Genomic DNA, 16,613 nt, shown 5'->3' with positions numbered 1-16,613 from the left:
TACACAGAGGAACTTCTATAAACAGGCCCTCCCTCTATCCTGTCATCTCTGCTCAGATCCTCCACGGCATCCCACGGGGCCAGGACTGACCCGACCAGAGCGCTAGCCAAGTGGCCAGGGTCCAAGTCGTGGAACCAGAGCTGGGACAGGGCCTCCTGCCAAAGGCAGCAGCACACAAGGCAGAGCAGGGGCAGCCTGTCCAGCCCACTAGGAAAAGCCTGGGTCCCAGTACAAACAGAAGCCAGAGGACCAAGGGCAGAGCCAAGGCCAGGGTGTTGGAGCCAAGAGCTCAAAGTCAGGAACCAGTCCTGGGATGGGACTTCAGTCTCTTGGTGAAACCCCTGCTCAGCTCCTTTTCTGCAACATGCCAATGGCTTCAGTGTAACTGCTTCCTGGGAAAGGCTGCTCCTTTTCTCAGGGGTTCATGAGGAAAGCAACAACGTTCCCCATGCCCTGTTGCCTTCTAAGGGGAGCTGACTTTCAAATCTTTTTCCATTCCAGATCTGATCACCGCCCCCCACCCCGGTATTTCTCTAAATACAAAAACCCAAACCATCCCAAACTGACACTATCTTAAATTCTGATGGAAATTTAATAATTGCAGTATAATAAATATAATATACACTTGATCTTAGCCAAAAGGCCAAGAAGCGATAATAATAAATATAATATAAATATAAAGCCGTCAACCCCCCTCCAAGCTGATCTGAGATGGGTGGTTTGAGAAAACAGTGGATGATTTAGACCAGCAGTCCTCAAGCTTTAGACCCCTTTATACTCTTAAAAATTATCTCGGGTACTTCCCTGGTGGCACAGTAGTTAAGAATCCACCTGCCAATGCAGGGGACATGGGTTCGATCCCTGGTCCAGGAAGATCCCACATGCCATGGAGCAACTAAGCCCAAGCGCCACAACTACTGAGCCTGCGCTCTAGAGCCCGTGAGCCACAACTACAGAAGTCTGCGTGCCTAGAGCCCGTGCTCCACAACAGGAGAAGCCACCGCAGTGAGAAGCCCACACACCGCAACGAGGAGTTGCCCCCGCTTGCCACAACTAGAGAAAGCCAGCGCACAGCAACAAAGACCCAATGTGGCCAAAAATTAATTAATTTATTTATTTATTAAAAAAAATTTTTTTAATTATCTCGGATTCCGGACTTACTTGGTGGCACAGTGGTTAAGAATCTGCCTGCAAATGCAGGAGACACGGGTTCGAGCCCTGGTCCGGGAAGATCCCACGTGCTGCAGAGCAACTAAGCCCATGCGCCACAACTACTGAGCCTGTGCTCTAGAGCCCATGAGGCACAACTACTGAAGCCCACACACCTAGAGCCCGTGCTCCGCAACAAGAGAAGCCACCACAATGAGAAGCCCGTGCACCGCAAAGAAGAGTAGTCCCAGCTCGCCGCAACTAGAGAAAGCCCACACGCAGCAATGAAAACCCAACGCAGCCAAAAACTAAATTAATTAATTTTTTTTAAATGGCAAAAAAAAATTATCTTGGATTCCAAAGAGCTTTAGTTTATGCAGGTTGTATCTATCAAGTTACTGTACTAGTAATTAAAGCTGAGAATTTTTTAAATGTTTATTCATTTAAAAATAACAGTAATAAACCTATTACATGTTAATGTAAATGACATAATTCTTATGAAAAATAGCCACAATTTTCAAGCCAAAAACTAAATCAATGAGAGGAATCGCATTGTTTTGCCTTTTTACAAATTGTTTTAGCATCTGGCTTAATAAAAGACAGCTGGCCTCTCATGTCTGCTTCTGCACTCAGTCTGTAGCCACATGTTGTTTTGGTCGAAGTTGATGATGAAAACCTGGTGTCGTGCACGCAGGTAGTTGGACATCTACTTTTCAGATAGTAACAGAAAGGATCTTGGGTACACCCACGGGTCCTCAGATCCTACTTCGAGAACCACTGGCTTCGGTAATGATACTACCGTGCCCACGGCCCACGTGGATCATGGGGGTGAGGACGAGAGGAGCTCAGGATGAGCGAGAAGATGGCTGGGGACAGGGTTGGGGGGTAAGCAGTCACGGATGGAGTGGGGAACGTCATTATCCATTATCCATTGTCCCCAGTCCTCACTACAGTTGGCCAGGAATAGCCTGAGTCCCACTGGCTCCCTCCTGAGAAAAGGAAATGTTGGGATGGAGCATCCCTATGAGTCAGCCCTGCACCATGATTGGGAGGGACGAAATGCTGAACGGGAGCAATTCAGAAGAATTAGAAACAATTCAGGAGAAACAGTACAGGGTACCAGGAAAGAAGGACAGTGCGTCAGTACTCAAGCCAGGATGCACACTGCATCACCTGCAAGGTTTAAATGCTGATTCAATGAGCCTGACCAAAAGCCCGGATGGCAAGAGTTTGGAAAGCTCCGCAGGCGGTTCTAATGTGCACCCTGGGGTGAGACCCACCAGATTTGAGTGGGCTCAGGAAGCAATCCACCTGGCTTTGAATCCATGCTCCACTAGTTATATATACAGCTTACTAGTTGTATGACCTCTGACCAATTACTCAGCTTCAGTTTGCTCATCTGTAAAATACGAATACCACGAGGGATGTCGGGAATATTAAATGAGATCATCCATTTAAAGTTCTTAGAGCTGTGACTGACACAAGATATGTATTTAGTAAGTGTCAGCTGTCGCTGGTTATGGTGATTTTTGTGCAGGCTGTCAGCCTCTGTTGGCTTCCAGGGTGTCTCTGAGGAGGGTGCCACACAGACAGGACCAGGCACCCAAGGGAGGGGCTGGGGTCCAGTCCGAGCACTGCCACAAAGCAGATGTCCCAACTGGGTCCTCCGTCTCCTCATCTGGAAATTCCAGAAGTCAGAGACCTCCCCCGACGCAGGACCCAGTCCTGAATCCTCAGAGAGAGAGAGAGCTGGCCGAGGGGCACAAATGTGATGTCACTGGAAACAGGTGCAGGAGGAGTTGAAAAGGTGCAATGAGATTTTTCACTGTGTGTGTGTGTGTGTGTGTGTGTGTGTGTGTGTGTGTGCGCGCGCGTGCGCATCTGCGCGTACTCTAGTCAGGCTGAGATACTGTTTTCCTTTTTAAATTACTGAAACACCTCAAATCTACTGCAGTTGACAGAAGGGAGAAGACAGAGTGGAAACATTTTAATGGCTTTTTCTCAGCCTGTGGGCTGTCCACCGAGCCCTGGGATGAATGAGGCTCGCTCCTCGTTTGTCCTCAAGGACATCATCGTCACATGTTACACGCTGCACTCTGCCTGGGAGCTTATCCAATCATCCCCAAAAGTTAAGAGCAACACATGAGGGCCAGGGAAAGATGGAAGGACCTGGAATGCTCTCTGAACTGGCAGTCCATGACTCAATATTTTCATGAAGAGGTGGGATGAATCATGCAACACTTCTAGAATTACTGGACGTGGACAGCTCCTCCAGCTGTTCACAGGGGAGAATTTGAGAGCCTTCACATGCAGATGTTCTGCTGAGTCTTATGACACCCGCCCCATGAGATAAGCCTGCAGCCCCAGTGACCGCTGACTGACTGGTTTAATTTCCTTCAGGTTCATTGGCTTTTGCAAATTCACACAGAGAGAAGCGCCAAACAGGCTGAAATAACTAACAGAAATGAGCTGGAGGGATCGTCCAGGGCCAATCCTGTGCCTCCCAGAGGAATCACACCTCATCATACAGGACAGAGCTGTCCAGGCTGCTGACGACCACGGAGGGAGCCGTGAAAACAGGGAGATAATTGGATCCAGGGCTTAACACACTTCATCAGTAGCGAGAGTATGCAGGCTAATCCTTCAGACGTGGGGGGCTCAGGCTGCAACTGATAAACCTCATTAAAGGATCAACCCTCACGTCCGGGTCTTGATTTTTGACACTAACTTAAGCCTTAGACATGTTGGGCTGATTAAGGGGGCAGGAGACTGGCCCCCATGTCGGAATCTCACCTTCCTGCCAGCCCCACACCGGACACATTTGGAGGCCAGATTCTGATGGAGAAAGTGGCTGAAAGCAAAGAGGGATTGGGGTTTTTATGTTCGGTTGTTTGTTTGGTTGTTCATTTGTTTGTTTGTTTGGTTGGTTGGTTGGTTGGATGAGAGAGAAGATGGCTGGGGACAGGGTTGGGGGGTAAGCAGTCACGGATGGAGTGGGGAACGTCATTATCCATTATCCATTGTCCCCAGTCCTCACTACAGTTGGCCAGGAATAGCCTGAGTCCCACTGGCTCCCTCCTGTTTGGTTGGTTGGCTGTTTGGCTGTTTGGTTGGTTGGTTGGTTGGTTGGTTGGTTGGTTGGTTGGTTGGTTGGCTGTTTGGCTGTTTGGCTGTTTGGTTGGTTGGTTGGTTGGTTGGCTGTTTGGCTGTTTGTTTGTTTGTTTGTTTGGTTGGTTGGCTGTTTGGTTGGTTGGTTGGTTGGCTGGCTGGTTGGTTGGTTGGTTGGCTGTTTGGCTGTTTGGTTGTTGGTTGGTTGGTTGGTTGGCTGTTTGGCTGTTTGGTTGGTTGTTTGGTTGTTTGGTTGGTTGGTTGGTTGGCTGGCTGGTTGGTTGGTTGGTTGGCTGTTTGGCTGTTTGGTTGGTTGGTTGGTTAATTGTTTGGATGGCTGCATTCACCTCTAAATGTATGTTTCATTGAGAGGCAATTTACTAGCTTGAACATCCACTTTGCCAGCATGTTCTACTTGGTATGAAATGATTTTCCAGACTTTGCCAGCATGCTTCACCCTGTTCTCGGGGTATTTCCTTGCACATGCTCTCCGAGGTGACGCTGTGCCCTTGTCACCTTGGAGGGGCTGCTGGACCTCACCAGGAGGTGAGGTGCCAAAGCTCTGCCTGTAATTTCTTCCTCAGGAGAAGATGCTGAGTTCTGTGTCTGCCTCCTCAGGACAGACAGCCAACCGAAGCGGGTGGGTGGGTGGTGATCTGGTCTCAAACACGGACTCAGGCCCCCACCAGCTCTGATCCACACTCCACAGAGAAACGAGCCCCTGTGGTCTCCTGAATGGGAAAGACCTCAACCCCTCACTCCTCAGCCTCTCCCTCCGCAGACCACGCTGGGCAGGAAGGGGGCCAGGCTCATGGCAGAATACATTCAGCTCCTCAGCATCTACTGAAGCTCATCCCCGGTTCAGGGCCTTCCCCCAGGGATCTCACCAGAGGGCATTTTTTTCCTGTGTAAAGTGTTAGGTTTAAGGAAGCTATGAAGCTGCATGAATTGACTTAAATTTGCCTAAAATATAGAGCTTCTAATGCTAGCATCACAAAGGAATCCTCTCATCCCATATTCTCTCTTTCCTTCTTTCTTTTAATGAGGCTAAATTGACTAAAATAATTTAACTGCATTGAGAGCGGCAATTCTTAGGCAAACAAGACTCATCCATCTGGACAAGTCTAAAATGCTTAAAAAATCCATAAAGTTAGTTCACTACGTTCCTCAGATATTTGAGGTTTACACCCCAAATTATATTTGTTTTGTGAACAAATATTTCATTACCTCTGCTCATTCCCCTACTACCTGGCCTGTGGGCTCGGGAAAAGTGAATCAATTAGGTTAACACAGGGAGGGGACAGAAAAGGAGAGTGAAGGAGCCACTCCCCCATACCGACCACATTGTCTGTTTCCCCCAGGGCAAAATTAATGTGCTTCCTTCCACAAGTCACAAAAGCAAACAAAACAAAACAAAATATTTTTCTTTCTCTGTCTCTTTCTCCTTCACTCACACACAGGACACCAAAATAACAATGAAACTTACCTGATCCTGAATTGTACCTTTTATCAGAGGCAGACCCATGGTAACCATCACTCTCTGAAATGTCAAAGCTCTCATTTCATCCAGACTCAAATCATACCTGTGACAAATGGATACAAAATGGATGTTAAGACGTTGGACTGATGGTGACCATGAGTGGAGCCTTTGGACCCAGGGATCTGACAGAACAGAGATCTTTGTTGGGTCTCTCTATAGCTCTTGTTCCATGCTATGCGTCAAAGGAGGCCACCATGTGTGTGACACAGACTGTGGGGGGCGGTCAAAATGCAAGGAAAGAAAGAAGGGTTCCCTGACAATGACCTTAAAACAAGACTCTAACGTTTCCTCCTCTACCCAGGTGTCTGGGATGGGAAGATGGGGCAGATGGGAGAGACCTGTGTGGTGGCCCCAGGAGTGTCACCTAGAATTTCCTTCAAGAGAACCCACAGTGGGAGCAGCATTTCCCAGCAATCTGCAGCTGCCATTCCTTGGAATTAACCTTGGCGCTGGCCCCAGGCTGCTCTGCCCTCAGGCTGCTCCCGGCAGGTGATGAGCATGGCAAGGGTCTAGACTCCGGCCATTCCTGCCCACCAGGAGACTTTTTCCCAGGGACACCAGCAGCCCACTCAGACTGTCTCGTGACGGTGCCAGGCCCTTTCTTCTCCCTCATTTCATGGTGTCAGCCCTGCTTGCACACATTCCAAAGGTTCCCCCACCTCCTGCAGCTCCCTTCCTGTGGCCCTTCTAGATGTTCCCCCAGTAAGTCGCTTGCACATCTAGTCCCATCTCGGTGTCTGTTTCTCAACGAACCTCGACTGACATAGGAGGGGAGGATCCATGCTGCCGCCTAAAGTGTTTAAACACAAAGCACAGCCAGAGTTTGGGGGAACCGCACTCAGGTTTGGATGCTGACTGCCACCAACTGCGTGACCAACGTCTGCCGTGGCTCCATCCTCCCATCTGTAAGATGGGAATGAGAGTCACGAATAACCCAGAGGAGTGTCATTTCAAATGCTTGGACTAGGGCGTGCATATGTATGGTAAGTGTTCAATAGCAGTAACTGTCATTCACGCTCTTAGTTACCCCATCTCCTCCTTCTCAAGGGCAGGCACTGTGTCAGACCCATTTTTACAGCCCCAGCACCCCTACAAGGCCTGGCCCATGTGAGGCCCCATTCAATGGTGGTTGAACTTAAACGTATTTGGGTCCTCAGGTTTCACGACCAGGTTGTGGAGGCAGCGTCCCCATGGATGCCCCCAAAGACATGCTTACTACACATACTGTCCTCATGTCAAGTTTATTTCCACCCAGAATACAAACTGCATGCATTCAGAGTCCACATCTTAAACTCCCGTGTAGCCCCTGAGGACCAGCAGAGCATCTCACATTTAAACATTTTCCCTAAATACCTGCTGGCCAATTGCCCCAGACCAAACAAGAACCATCTTGACTTTCTCTCTTCCATCTCCAGTCTGCAGGTAACTGAAAAATCCAAGAGGACCCACCGTGCATTTGGGAAAGTAAAAGATAACCCCCCCCACCAAAAAAAAAAAAAAAAAAAGCCAAATGGTCACAGAAACTCCCTAACAAAAAAATCTTGAGACAGGACAGGCCCATTATTGCTTTTTTCTTTTTCTGAGTCAGAACCACTAGTGGGGATTTCAGTAGAAACATTACTGCATGAAGTCAGTATTTTCCCTAAGGAGAACAGAAAATTAAAATGCCAATTTCAATAAAATGGGAGACTGGAAAAATCTCCACATTTGAACATACAAGTAAGGCCTGCCCAAAGCATCTGAGTCAAGCAGGCTTTGGCAGGAGGAACTGAAAAGAAGAACCACAGAAAGAGATCTCACGGCACAACGGCCAAATGGTGACCGATCTCAGGAAATGCTAGTAAAAATTCACTTCCTAAATGGAAGATGTGTACACCGAGACGTAAAACCTATAGCTCTTATCTGGAAAGCGGGATAGGAATGGCAGTGAGCTAGCAGATAGCAGGAGGCCCGCTGGTCTCTGAGCTATAGGTTTAGGGTCAGGGTGACATGAAGAATCACATGCACAGGTCACGTTTGAGAGAAGTGGTCTATCTCAGTGGCAGCGGGGAAGGAAAAAGTTTCCATGTGATGAAAAGGACCCACTCTGGATCACTATCCAAGCTTTTCCCAGCTCCCCAACCCTGAAACCCCTTAGAAAATCCAGGCTAGAAATCATTCAGCTTCACTCACATCATTCAGTTATAAGTAATAAACAGAAATGAGCATAGAATTGAAACAATGACCCTACAAAGAGCAGCAAATCTATTAAAAAACTAAAAACGCTCATCAGGGGGAAAAAAGTCATCCTGTAGCAAATAAAAATTGTGACCAAATATTATCTACATATTATATAAAACCAGTGGTGTGGGACTTCCCTGGTGGCACATTGGATAAGAATCCGCCTGCCACTGCAGGGAACACAGGTTCGAGCCCTGGTCCGGGAAGATCCCACATGCCACAGAGCAACTAAGCCCGTGTGCCACAATTACTGAGCCTATACTCTAGAGCCTGTGAGCCACAACTACTGAGCCTGCGTGCCACAACTACTGAAGCCCACACGCCTAGAGCCCATGCTCCGCAACAAGAGAAGCCACCACAGTGAGAAGCCCATGCACTGCAACGAAGAGTAGCCCCCACTCATCGCAACTAGAGAAAGCCCGCACGCAGCAACAAAGACCCAACACAGCCAAAAATAAATAAATTAAATCTTTAAAATAAATAAAATTAAATTAAATAAATAAATAAAACCAGTGGTGTGTTAGAGCCAGTTTAAATTAGCTCATGAGATACAATTGTTAAATGTTAAAGAATTTTTGTGAACTAGTTTTTAAACACAGCCATTATCAAAAATTAATATATAGGGCTTCCCTGGTGGCGCAGTGGTTGAAAGTCCGCCTGCCGGTGCAGGGGACACGGGTTCGTGCCCCGGTCTGGGAAGATCCCACATGCCGCGGAGCGGCTGGGCCCGTGAGCCATGGCCGCTGAGCCTGCGCGTCCGGAGCCTGTACTCCGCAACGGGAGAGGCCACAACAGTGAGAGGCCCGCATACCGCAAAAAAAAAAAAAAAAAAAAAAAATTAATATATAGAAAGATGCACTGAAATAAATTCTATTTTAAAAATAAAAGTAATACTCAAGCTCATCCCTTCCTAATTATGTTATTATATTTTACTATTATCTATGTTCTTTGGGTTGTTTATGTGTATTGGTGGAAATACTATATAATGGAGGACTTCCAGTCCTGCCAAGGTGCAATAGCCCCATTCCTCCCAGATCCTCCCTCTTACAACTAAAAAACCCTAGACACTGCACAATAAACAAGCATAGGATGACTCTGAAAAGTACAATAAAGAAGGCAGACCACCTGGGGGAACTCAGAATTTGAGGAATGGCATGCCAGCAAATTCTCTGGGTTTCTTTATTGCCTCCCATGTACATATGCTGGACAAGATGCTACAGAATCTTCCAACCCAGAATCTCCAGCAGACACAGACAAAAAGTACTCCAAGAGAAGCCTGTTCTCCTTAGCTGAAGGATGCAAAAGGGTCTGAAGTTGCTGGGCAAACAACAGACTGCCTTTGGGAGTGTGGGCAGGGAAGCAGACCATCAGAACTGGCAGTGCGGATGTGCAGCAGGATTCCCAGCATCAGTTGGGACAGGAGGCTTTCAGATCGCATGGGCTGCCAGGGGGCTTGCAGAGACGTGGGCTCAGCTAAAATCTAGCCTCAGAGTGGGGAGCTCTGGAGTATAAGCGGCACCACAGAGTTGTCCCACTCTGTCAGTCAGTAGCTGTGGGCATTCCCAGGGAGAAAGCATAACCTCAGGCATTTCCTGGGAAGGTCGCTCCCATTGGGCAAGGACAATTCCAAGGAGCTTTGCTGTGAGTTGATACCAGTCAACGTTGATAGCAGCTAGGAGATGAGTGTAGAGGCCTGGTAAAGGGATCAGGGTGGGGTATCAACAGCAACTACAGCTGCTACAGCAGCTGACTACAGAAATCAGGAGAAGAAAATAACAAATTAAACAAAAGGAAAGGAGAAAAAATAAATTATTAAAAGAAAAGCAGAAAAGTAATCAGTTAGAAATCCGAAAGCTGGCTCTTTGAAAACAACCACCATAGAGGTTTTTGTTAAACATTGTACTGGGGGAGTCAGCCAATGCAATTAGACAAGAGAACAAAATTTAGAGAAATCGAAATTGGAAAGAAATGGGTAAAACTCTCACTATTTATCGATGATGCATGTGTTAGGTTGATTGTATTGATGGCCCCTCTGCTTGACCTCTCCTTGATCCCTGTCCTTTGACACTGAAGTTCTCATAAAGAGGCAGAGTCTGCTTCCCCAACCCTTGAGTCTGAGCTTGGCCATGTGACTTGCTTTGGCCATTAAGATATTGGTATCTTTGAGAGACGCAAAGGCTCGAAAAAGTATTTGTGCATTTTCTTGCTCTCTTACTCCTCTGAAATCCCCCCTGAGAAGATGCTTGAGATAATCTAAGAACATGCCTGGACTAGCCTATGGGGTGGGGTGGGGTGTATAAAGTAAGAGACAAGTACGAAGAGCTCAGCTGTATCAGCCAAAGCCATCACAGACCAGCCTACCTCCAGGCAACCCCTAAACATGTGGAAGAAGCCAGTCAAGATCAGAAGAGCTGCCTATTCAACCTACAGCTGACTACAGATTCATGAATGAGCCCAGACAAGACTAGAAGAACCCCCCCCCCAGCCACCCACAAACTCATGGTCCATAATATTGATCAATTATTGTTTTGAACTGCTAAGTTTTGCATTATAGGTAACTGATACAATAGTCCTATATACCTGGAAGCCCGCAAGACAACTAAAATTACTACAAACAATAAGAGTTGGCAGGATACACAATTAATAGAAGTTAATGGCTTTCATATAGATACATAAACAATCAGTTAGAAAGTACATGAAAGAAAAGATCCCAGTTGCAAAAGTAATAAAACAAAAGAAAAATATACTTAAGAATAAACTTTTTATATGTACATAACTTACCTGAAGAAAACTTTAAAACACTCCTAAAGTACACAAGCAAAAACCTGAACAGATAGAAACATGGACCATTTGTTTTAATAGGAAGAAAGGCCACAAAGAAATCAATTCTCCCTAAGTTAATTTATGCAGTCAATATGATCTAAATAAAAACACCAATAAGGGATTTTGAAGTTCACATATGAAAGGAAACAAGCAAAAACAACCAGAAAAACTCTAAAAATGAGGAGCCATGATCTGTGTGATAAGGCCTCAGTAATTCAGCCGGTGCAAAAATAGGCAGATAGACCAATGGAATAAAATAGAATGTCGAGAAACGGAATTAAATACATATGGAAAGTTAATATATTTCAGAGAAAGCTGGGATATCAAATCCAAAACATTGAGATGTTCTAATTGGGTAGCCAACTGGAAGAAAAAATTAAGTTGAATCCCTATCTCACACCATATACTAGAATAAATTCCAAATTGATCAGGATTTACATGGAGGAAAACAAAACCACAAGGTATTAAGATAAAACATAAAGAACTCTTTCATGATCTCAATGCAAAAAATACTTTCTAATATGATATAATATTTAAAAGCCATAAAGAAAAATTTGATAAATGTGACTATATAATAACAAAAACTTCTGCATGACAAAAACACCTTAAGAATAGTCAAAAGGCAAATGACAAACAGGGACAAAATACTTGTTACTGATGTCATTGCAAAGGGATGAAGCTCCCTAATTACAGAGCTCCTATAATTCATTAAAAATATACCAGCAAGCACAACAAAGGAAACCATCAACAAAACGAAAAGACAATGTAGTGAATGGAAGAAAATATTTGCAAATATATGACCAACAAGGGGTTAATATCCAAAATATATAAACAACTCATACAACTCAATATCAAAAAAACAAACGACCCAATTTAAAGTGGGCAGAAGAAAGACCTTAATAGACATTTTTCCAAAGAAGAAATACAGATGGCCAACAGGCACATGAAAAGATGCTCAACATTGCTGATTATTAGAGAAATGCAAATCAAAACAACAATGAGATATCACCTCACACATGTCAGAATGGCTAGTATCAAAAAGACCACAAATAACAAATGTTGGCAAGGATGTGGAGAAAAGAGAACCCTTGTACACTGTTGGTGGGAATGTAAATTGGTGCAGCCGCTATGGAAAACATTATGGAGGTTCCTCAAAAAAACTAAAAATAGAACTACTATATGATCCAGGAATTTCACTCCTGGGTATATATCTGGAAAAAACACTAATTGAAAAGATACATGGGGCTTCCCTGGTGGCGCAGTGGTTGAGAGTTTGCCTGCCAATGCAGGGGACGCGGGTTCGAGCCCTGGCCCGGGAGGATCCCACATGCTGTGGAGCAACTGAGCCCGTGCACCACAGCTACTGAGACTGAACTCTAGAGCCTGCAAGCCACAACTGCTGAGCCCACGTGCCACAGCTACTGAGGCCTGCCCGCCTGGAGCCCGTGCTCCACAACAGGAGAAGCCACGACAATGAGAGGCCCGCACACCGCAGCGAAGAGTGGCGCCCACTCGCCGCAACTAGAGAAAGCCCGCGCACAGCAACAAAGACCCAACGCAGCCAAAATAAATAAATTTAAAAAAAAAAAAAAAAAAGAAAAGATACATGCATCCTAATGTTCATAGCAGCACTATTTACAATAGCCAAGATATGGAAGCAACCCAAGTGTCCATCAACAGATGAATGGATAAAGAAGATGTGGTATGTATATATATTATATATATATATATGTATGTATATATACACGATGAAATATTAGCCATAAAAAAGGATGAAATTCTGCCATTTGCAGCAACATGGTGAGAATATTATGCTTAGAGAAATAAATCAGACAGAGAAAGACAAATACTGTATGCTACCACTTATTTGCGGAATCTAAAAAATAAAACAAACTAAGGTATCTAGCAAAACAGAAGGAGACTCACAAACATAGAAAACAAACTAGTTGTTACCAGTGGAGAGAGGGTGGGGGAGGAGCAAGCTAAGGGCATGGGATTACGAGATACAAACTACTGTGCATAAAAGAGATATGCAACAAGGACATATTGTACAGCACAGGAAATTACAGCCATTACTCTGTAATAATTTTTAATGAAGTACGATCTATATAAATACTGAATCACTATGCTAGACACCTGAAACTAACATAAAATTGTAAATCAACTAAACCTCAGTTGAAAAAAAAAAAAAAATGACCAAAAGGGGGCAAATGATTTGAACACATGGGCCACAGAATAAGAAATACAAGTGATACAAATATATTTTTAAATCTCTGCTCTCATATGCAGTAAGAGAAGCACAAATTAAAACTACACTGAAATACTGATTTTCACCTATTACATGAACGAAATCCAGACAGTCTGATAACACACTACGTTGGCAACGTTGTGAGGAGCTGATGCTCTCACACACTAGCCTGAGGGACGGAGGGTACAAATTGGTACAGTCTGCACGTGCAACAATTAAACAATATCTATCAAAATTACAAAGGAACCTGCCTTTTGACCCGGCAATTCCACTTCTAGAAACTTATCCTTTGGACATCCTCACACATGTGAGGAGATATAAGCTATAGAATAATATGAGGTATGGATCCTCTTTTTTAATATAAACTGTAGTATTCATCAATTACAAATTTTGTAATCAAAAAAGAAAAATGTGGATCAAGAGAAACATCAAACTAAAAAGACCAGACAGCAGAGCCTATGGAAATGCCATTTGGTGTGTTTTACAGACAAGATTCTAAAACGTAAGTAACTATTGATAGTTCTCTCTTTACACTTCCATTCCACTAACGTTTTGATTAAATGGTTGTTATTCATCTGTTTTAAAATCCCAAATTCAGAGCGAATTCCCTGGCTGTCCAGTGGTTAAGACTCTGAGCTTCCACTGCAGAAGGCACCGGTTCATCCCTTGTCGGGGAACTAAGATCCCACAGGCTGCGCGGCGCGGCCCAAATTCACATTAATTTCACATTACTTTCACATTAAACTAAGCTTCTTACTCATACAGATACCAAGCATCTCACTGGAGTCAAATTTTAGTAACGGTTTATGTCAGTCTACAAAGAAAAATAGGACACAGGACAAGATCAGGTGAGGACTATTAATGCACAGATAATATATACACTGGCCAGAGGAACTGGGAAATTATTATAACCAGTAAAATAAACATACCTCAAGAAAATTGGGTTACTACCAAACAGCTCTCAACTATTAATACCCAACCTCCTTACGTTAAAGAAATTTCTCAACAGGGACAAGTTAGACATTTTAATTATAGGTCTTTCACATTCCCCACCCCCAACTCCCAAAATGCACTATTAGGGGTAAGCATAATGTTCCATGGGCATAAGCTACTCACTGTAGTGTTGTAACAGCGCAACATTGCAAACATCTAAAACACCATCAGTAGAAAAGTGATTCAGTAAGATATGGTACAGCCATACAATGGGATATTACACAAAAAGAAAATTTTCTTTCTATGGCAATATGGAAAAATTGCCAAGATATGTTTTAAATGAAAAAAATCAAGGTGCAAACAAGTGAATATATTCCTTTTACTGCTGCTCTATATGTTTTTAAAAAATGGGGTGGAGAAGACTACATGTTTGCTTAGTAGATGTTGTTTTTTTAAAACCAGAAACTAATAACAGTGTTTAGCTTTTGTGTGAGTGGGGTGGAGGTGGGGGGGAATTGGGCAGAGAGGGGACAGCACTGTACCTTTATATGCTTTCTGACTTTTGAACCGTGTTAAACTAATACCTATTCCAAAAACAGATGTTTTAAAACGTGTTAAATTGTACACTTAAACATAACCACTAGATGGCGCTTGATCTTCATTCCAACTGCCACCCCCAAGGAATTCATTCCTATTTAACAAAGAAATTAAAGCTGGATGAAGAAGTTTTAGAAACTGTCTCCCTGAAAGCTTGAACATCTGCTTATCATAATATGAATATTTAAATTCCTAACACTTTTCAAGCAAAAAGGTAACCATCTCTGCGATGGAAAAGTCAGGGTTTCAGGAACATCTCAAGCTCTCCCAACTCCTATGCAACATGCATATTTGTTTGTGCATTTTCTGTCTTTAAATACCAACCCCCACGTTTAGCAATCTTAATGGGACACCTTAAATACTATGTGTATAACGATACGGTATAAATCATAAACAACAATGGTTTTGGGTATTTTATAATAACAGATATAATTTCTCTTTTCTGGTTTCTTGGGTCTGTAAGATATAAAGATTTGGCAAATATTATTATCTCTGTGCCTCAAATGGCAGAGAGAGGCCCTATAGAATTAAGAGACTTGGCAGGTCCTGGGTGGATGGCGTTAGTGTCGAGATTAAGAGACACATCTGCAGGGGTGTGTCTGTATGGGGTACAGAGAGGGCCCTGCTCTACCCTCAGCAGCTCCACCATCATCTGACTTATCGGTGGTCTGTGTAGGATTTAGCTTGAGAAAAAATGGTTCCTTTACTAAGAACAAGGTTGAAAACCTCTGAACTAGGATATGCTACCAGCAAGAACTAAAGCAAAAGATACGAATCTCACCTTCCCTCGGAGAGGTGAAGGGTGTGGGCATCCAGCGTGAGTAAGACGAAGCCTTACTGGGAAGTTTCACACGTGGAATTAGGACCAAACCACAAGACACAAAGTTTCAAAATCGAATCATAAATACCTACTAGAGAGGCGAAAATAAAAAATACTGACAATACCAAGTGTTAAGAAGGTGCAGAGCAACTGGATCCCTCATTCACTGCTGGTGGGAAATATTTAAAAAATGGTACAGGCACTCTGGAAGAGTTTAACAATGTCTTATGAAGCTAAATACACACTTATGTTTATAACTCAGCAATTCCACTCCTGGGTATTTACCCAAGAGAAATGAAACCCTTTGTTTACACAAACACTTATACATGAATGTTTATAGCAACTTTATTTGCAATCACCAAAAACTGGAAACAACCCAAATGTCCCTTGAGTGGGGCATAGATTAAACTGTGGTACATCCATACAATAGGTTACTACTCAGCAATAAAAAGGGATGAACCACTGATACACATGACAACTGGGATGGATCTCCAAGGCATTGTGTTGAGTGGAAAAAAAGCCAATCTCAAAAAGTTACATATGATAGGATTCCAATTTTATAACATTCTCAACATGACTAAATTACAGTAATGAAGTACAGATCAGTGGCTGTCAGGAGTTAGGGTTAGGGGGAGAATCTGACTCTAAAGGGGAAACACAGGAGGTTTCTCTGTGGTGATGGAATAGTTCTATATTCTGATTGTGGTGGTGGTTGGTTACACAAAACTATACGTGTGAACTACACACACACACACACACACACACACACACACATAGATGTCCTCCAAAAGATTTGAACAGACACTTCACAAAAGAATGACCAATATAAAAATGACTGATAAGTATAAGAGAAAACGCTCAGCGTCATTAAGTCACCATGGAAAATCAAATTAAAATCACAATGAGATACCATTACACACCCACCTGAATGGCTAAAAAAAAGTTTTTAATGAGAAATCTAAATATTAACAAGGATGTGGAGCAACTAAAACTCTCATGTTTTGTTGTGATAATGTAAAACAATACAGTCACCTTGGGGAAAGGTTCTGTCAATTTCTCATAACACTAAACATATACCTACTCTATGACCTAACAATGACACTCCTAGTATTTACCTAAGAAAAGCAAACTGTTCATAAAAATTCTTGTAGAAGAATGTTCATACCAACTTTATC

General features: G+C 43.7%; 1 protein-coding gene across 1 annotated transcript in view; it reads right to left on the bottom strand.

Annotated features, from left to right (window-relative positions):
* The window catches only part of ACOXL (acyl-CoA oxidase like), a 366,413-nt gene that overhangs the window by 333,826 nt on the left and 15,974 nt on the right, over positions 1 to 16,613 (bottom strand). The window contains 1 exon segment of the mRNA XM_069541255.1: positions 5,744 to 5,840. Within this exon segment, the coding sequence (XP_069397356.1) occupies positions 5,744 to 5,818 (75 nt within the window). The 5' untranslated portion in view covers positions 5,819 to 5,840.

The sequence above is a fragment of the Delphinus delphis genome, chromosome 12 (genome assembly GCF_949987515.2).
Source record: "Delphinus delphis chromosome 12, mDelDel1.2, whole genome shotgun sequence".
NCBI classification, from domain to species: domain Eukaryota; kingdom Metazoa; phylum Chordata; class Mammalia; order Artiodactyla; family Delphinidae; genus Delphinus; species Delphinus delphis.
This window is presented reverse-complemented; position numbering and strand designations above follow the sequence as displayed.